Source organism: Marmota marmota, unplaced genomic scaffold (genome assembly GCF_001458135.2).
Source record: "Marmota marmota marmota unplaced genomic scaffold, marMar, whole genome shotgun sequence".
Lineage (NCBI taxonomy): Eukaryota > Metazoa > Chordata > Mammalia > Rodentia > Sciuridae > Marmota > Marmota marmota.
Window position 1 is genome coordinate 4466982 of NW_026000240.1, and position 5347 is coordinate 4472328.

The 5347-nt window shown below is 43.4% G+C and overlaps 1 protein-coding gene across 3 annotated transcripts in view; it reads left to right on the forward strand.

The window, feature by feature from the left end:
• The first annotated feature begins 400 nt into the window (after window positions 1-400).
• Window positions 401-5347, forward strand: part of Ropn1 (rhophilin associated tail protein 1) — a 29320-nt gene continuing 24373 nt past the window's right edge. Inside the window, exons 1-2 of one of the 3 annotated variants that reach the window (XM_048794133.1) lie at window positions 401-655; window positions 863-948. In XM_048794133.1, the coding sequence (XP_048650090.1) occupies window positions 943-948 (6 nt within the window). In that variant the 5' untranslated portion in view covers window positions 401-655; window positions 863-942. The remainder of the gene's footprint in view (window positions 656-862; window positions 949-5347) is intronic. The other 2 variants (XM_015487287.2, XM_048794134.1) reach the window with 2 other exon arrangements.

Below are 5347 nucleotides of genomic sequence, written 5' to 3' on the forward strand. Positions count from 1 at the left end.
AAAATGGAGATAATAGCAACCCTTGCCTCCTGGGGCGGTTTTCAGGATGAAAAGAGTTAACATACGCAATGCATTTAGGATAGTTCCCGGCACAAACAAAAAAGGTCAACAGGCATTTGTTGCTATTATTCCCTAGGGTTTCTCCTCACCTGCTCACTTTCCACAGGTCAAAAAAAGAAAAAAAAAAATCACTATAAGCTCCTCCACTTTCGAGCCCACAGTAAACTGCTCCACATTCCCCCAGGGTTGCCAACGTCCCCTCCCCACCCCGCCCCTAACCTCCCAAGCCTTCTGGACCCGCCAGACCTAGGCGGGAGCGCTTGCAGTGACCCCCAACCGTGCGGCCAGCAGCCGCGGGCGCGGTGGGTGGGGGAGCTCTGTGACGTAGCCTGGGTCTCGAGCGCGGGTGAGCGTCCGCGGCGGCTGCGGGTTGCTAGGCGAAGTGCAGCGCTCACAAAGCCCCCGCCGCGCCCGCCGCGCCCCGCGGCTCCGCCGCTCCGCTCCCTCCTGGCTGGCGCTACCCTCGCCGCCCAGGTTCCGTTGCTGTCCCTCTGCCAAGGGTGCCAAGCCCTGGAGCTCTCCTCGCACCTCCCGCCTGAGACCAAGCGCCAGGTGCCGCCTGAAGCCACACTGCCCCTTTGGGAGCGAGCCTGAGGTAGCCACCCGGGAGGGGGAGTGGAAGGGAGGGAGCGCCCTGGGGGATGCGCACTGCCCGGCGGACCCACCCGAATTCTGAATCCTTCTTTGCTCACACAGCAAGGGGTGGGCATGAAAAAGTGACCGTGGGAGAGTATTGCCTTCTGGCCAAAATGTATGTGTGTTTCGTAGGCAGAACTCCTATTTTATGATGTTTTACACCCAGGACAGTGATTTGGAAACACAACAGAATCTGGACTCAGAGCCCCCAGTGAGGAACCAAACCTCTGCTTTTTCATCTGTATCATGGATGTAAGAATACCTTCGGAGGGATTGATGGGAGGACCCTGGGCATATGACTAACACATTATAAACTGATACCATTCATTGATCTTTACTGTTATCTTGAATCCTAAGTTCCAGCCACTGACTGGGGTAGGCGTTGGAATTCTATAGTAAGCAGAAACTGACCATTTCTGCTCTGGAGTTTTCAATCTATCACTGGAAGACACGTGGTAATCAAAGAATCATACAAATTAAGTTATTTAAGTCTCCCCAAGGAGAGGTAGGTAAGTGATGTGGACCAGCGGGAAGGTCAGAGAAGGATGAGCTGAGCTCTGAGGAAAGGATTACCTGTGAAAGGTAAGGAATGTATGCCAAGCAAAAGTTCAAAACCAACCACCTCATATTCCAAACCCAAACAAAAACTGCTGCCTGGTTCTTGGTTCCAAGAGCTGTTTGTAGAAACTGTCTCTGAGATTCTGGTCTCTAGAGCCTTTCATTCATGTAGCTGGAGACTCTCATTTCTACAGCTGAAATCCTGGTTAGCCCACAATAAAACCAAATGAGAAATTCCAAAAACAAGCCTATACTTGATATTTGATAAGACCCATATTCTTCAGCACTTAGCAAGTATGTGTTGGCCTGCAGTTCCCTATTGGGAGGCACGAGGTTTCACCTCATAGGAAACTTACTGTATTATTATTATAAGCATTGGAGGTGAGCCCTGGAATGTAAAATTAAGAAGACCTACAAGACCAAGAGCTTTAAGAATGAAAAAGAACTTTACAAAATAATGGAATAGTGTAATGTTAAGATAAAATGGACCTTTCTCCCATTTTTAAAAATCTGATGTGAACAAATGGCCCATAATATCTAAAGACCAAAAAAAAAAAAAAAAAGTTGGGTGGGTTTGGGCTCTTCTCCAACCCAAAGAGTATATGATTCCATGTCTTTGTGACTCAAGAATGCATGGAATTCCTGAGGATAAGTGGGCAGGCACATAAGGAGGAGAATTTGACCTGACTCTCCTTTAGTGTTTTACATTTCTACAGTAGTACCACCATCATGCATCCATCACCCAGGCTTGAAAAATAGGAGTCACTCTAGATCTTGTCCCTAACCTTCCTCCCAGTGATTATCCCTACTCCTGTAGATTCTATTTCCTAAATACCTCCAATTGCAATTACCTTCCAAAGCAATGAAGCTGTTTGAGAGTTCTTGCCCAAAGTGCTTCCAGTTCTCCTAACCAGGCCTCATCCTCTCAGCCCACTTGTTGGTCAATTTGTGTTTCAGAGTCCAAAACAGAGAATGAAGTCATCTAGTAATTTTAACAAGGAAGGTTCAATCTAAAGAATTTTTTGACACTAATGAGATTGGAGTAACAGAGAATTGGCTAAGTAAGATGTAAGGTAAGACCTAAAGTATATAGGAATCACAGACATGAGGAGCAACCACTACTCTTGAAACTGATTATCCCAGAAAGGGGTCTCTCCCAGAGCTTGTTGCAGAGGGTGTGGCCAGGACTTACTAGAAGGCAGTGAAATTACTGAGATGCAGGGCAGGCAGAATCTACTCTCTGGGATGCCAGAGAAGCCATTTCTGACACCCACTGGTAACACTCTGCTACAATGCTTCCCAAGAGAGGAACCAGGGTGTGTCAGTTAGCTTTCCAGTACTATAATGAAATACCTGAAACAACCAACTTAGAAAGAGAAAAGTTTTATTTTGGTTCATCATTCTAGAGGTTTTAGTCTAAGATAAAGTGACTTTATTGCTTTAGGCCTCTAATGACAGCTACACATCATGGCAGGAATGTGTAGCAGACCATACTGTTCACTTCATGAGCCATGAAGCAAAGAGAAAAGAGGAAGAGACTGAAGTCCTACAATCCCCCTTAGAGGCATATTCTCAGTAATCTAAGGACCTTTTATTAGGCCCCATCTCTCATAGGTTCCATCTTCTACCAGTAGTGTACCACCCTAGTGACTATGATTTAACACATGGGCTTTGGAGGACACTCACTCAAGTCATATCACAGGGGAAGCTGCTGGCCTTTGGGCACTGTGAGCCTATAGTCTAGCAGTTAGGCACTCAAGAGATTCCCGTACTGCATGAACCAGATGCTGGAGAAGCCATGCCCTGCAGGATCCCAGCACTGGAGAAATTGCAGGTTCCTGGAGCCCAGCAAGAGCAGCACACCTGAACCTGCAAAAGAAACCGCTTCTCCTTCCCGTGTCTCTCCAGTGCCCAGTAATGACAAAGCTCAACATTGTGACAGCTGGCAAGGGAAAAATATTTAAAGAATCTAGTTCCAGTTTTGCTGAAGCAATGAAGGATAAATTTGGAGCTAAGAGGCAATAAACTGATAACTGACACATCAGGCTAATGTTGAAATCTAACGGTGTGACTCTAGTGCTTAAACTTCTCTGATGGCTTCAACATAAATTCAAAAGCCTTACCAGGCATATCAGGCCTTATACATTTTGGTCTTTGGGCTGTATTTCCAGCCATAGATCCAAATACAGTTCCTTCATTACTCTAGCAGTCTAAAATTCCAGTTCTCTGAACACAGTGTTTTTGTCAACGGGACACTTTTGCATAAGTCATCCTCCTGGACGCGTGGAATTCCCTCCTTACTCTCATAGTAAATAGATGCTTAAGGAATTCTGACCCTATTTTTGGCACTGTTCTGGAGGCTGGGGACATAGCAATGAACAAACCAGGCTTCTCTAAGTCTCAGTTCCAATGTCATCACTTTTTGAAAAGTATTTTCTGATCTCCTCCTACTTCTAGACAAGTTAGATCTCTCATCTTGGAGTTTCTTTTTAGTTCTCCTGTATTTAGTGAAGAGTTCATGACATGTATCTCACCTCATTTTGATTTAGCTTTTAATACCTTCAGCTACCCTGTAAGCGCCATGAATTCAGGGTATGTGACTTATTTCTGTATCCCAGTATTCAGCACAATTCTAATAAAACATAAGGTTTTATCATATTGGTGATCTTCCCAGAATCACATATTTAGTCAAAGATAGGCCCAGAACCAGAATCCTGGTGATCTGCCCCATGACCAAGAGTGTTTCTTTACTAGAGCTTTATCTGTCCTTTGGGTGTTCTGCTTCATCTAGCTATGAAGGACAGCAACCCTGTATTTTGTACTGGGAAAAAACAATGTAATGTTACAGAGTATCAGAACTGGCAATGGAAACAAGGGAGATACAGTCCTGATCTTATTCGGAAAGCAAGGGTACCATTCAACTCTCAGGATCTTATATGTATCCTTTTGAGTTTCTGAGTCATGGGAATGTTACAATTAAGTGAGAAGTAGAAGGACAAGTAAAAGGATGAGAATGCTGTGGGGTATTCTGAACTTCATTCTTAAAGGATGAAGATTGCACACTTAAGAAGGACAAGGCTAAGGTGACACCAAATACATATGCCAGATCCCAAAATCAGGGGACCACATTGCACAATTTCAGGGAGCACATGGCAGTCTGTAAGCAAGCCATGTTTCCCTGGGATTGAGGTTCATGATGTGAACATGGAGGAAATCTTTGAAATATAAGCATGCCTCAGTTAGGATAAATCAGAGAGGTGCCTGTTCACTTGTTAAATAACCATGTAGAACTCATGGCTTCCAAGAGATGGTACTAGCCTGACATATAAGCAAGTATGGAAAATTTGCTAATAATAGGACCAAAAAAACTACTACTCAGAAAAAGCACAAGGTCAGGCAGGACTGCTCTTAGGAATATTGCTGTTGACATCCAAATGCTGAGTTGGCTTGACCATGGATTTGGACGAGAAAGATCCACGCTTCTGTGAATTAAATTTGGAAGAGCAAAGTTAATATGGATAAGGCAAATTGTGGAGATCTTGAAAGATGGACTGGACATAATTTCAACAAGAAATTAGGATCCACTAAAGGTTTTTGACAGTGATGTGGTAATAACATGAATCATTAACAAATATCTGACAAAGCTAAGCCTCAATTTCCTGGCATTGGAGAACTTTTGATATTAGAACCTACTACGTATAGATTGTTGTAAGGATTAAGTGAGATGTTGAATGTGCAGATTGCCTTTAGGCCTGTTTTATGCTGGGCATCCTTGCATTTATACCAATTATATAGACTATGGTTAAAGAGACAGTGACCATATCTTCAGGACAAAAAAATTAAGACATACTCTGACATAATTTTTGTTTCACTTCAAGGTGATGCAATTGGGATTATCTAAGATACTTTAGTGATTCATGAGGACAGGAGGACATACTATTTGAAATTGGAGTTGTGTTGATGTGTAATTACCTTATTCAGAGAGGGGCAGTGTGCAAAGAGCAATTGTCATAGGTCTTGGTTCAACTCTAGCATAAATTATTAACCTTGTGCCAACTTTTTTTTTTTTTTTTTTTTTTTTTTTTTTTTTTTT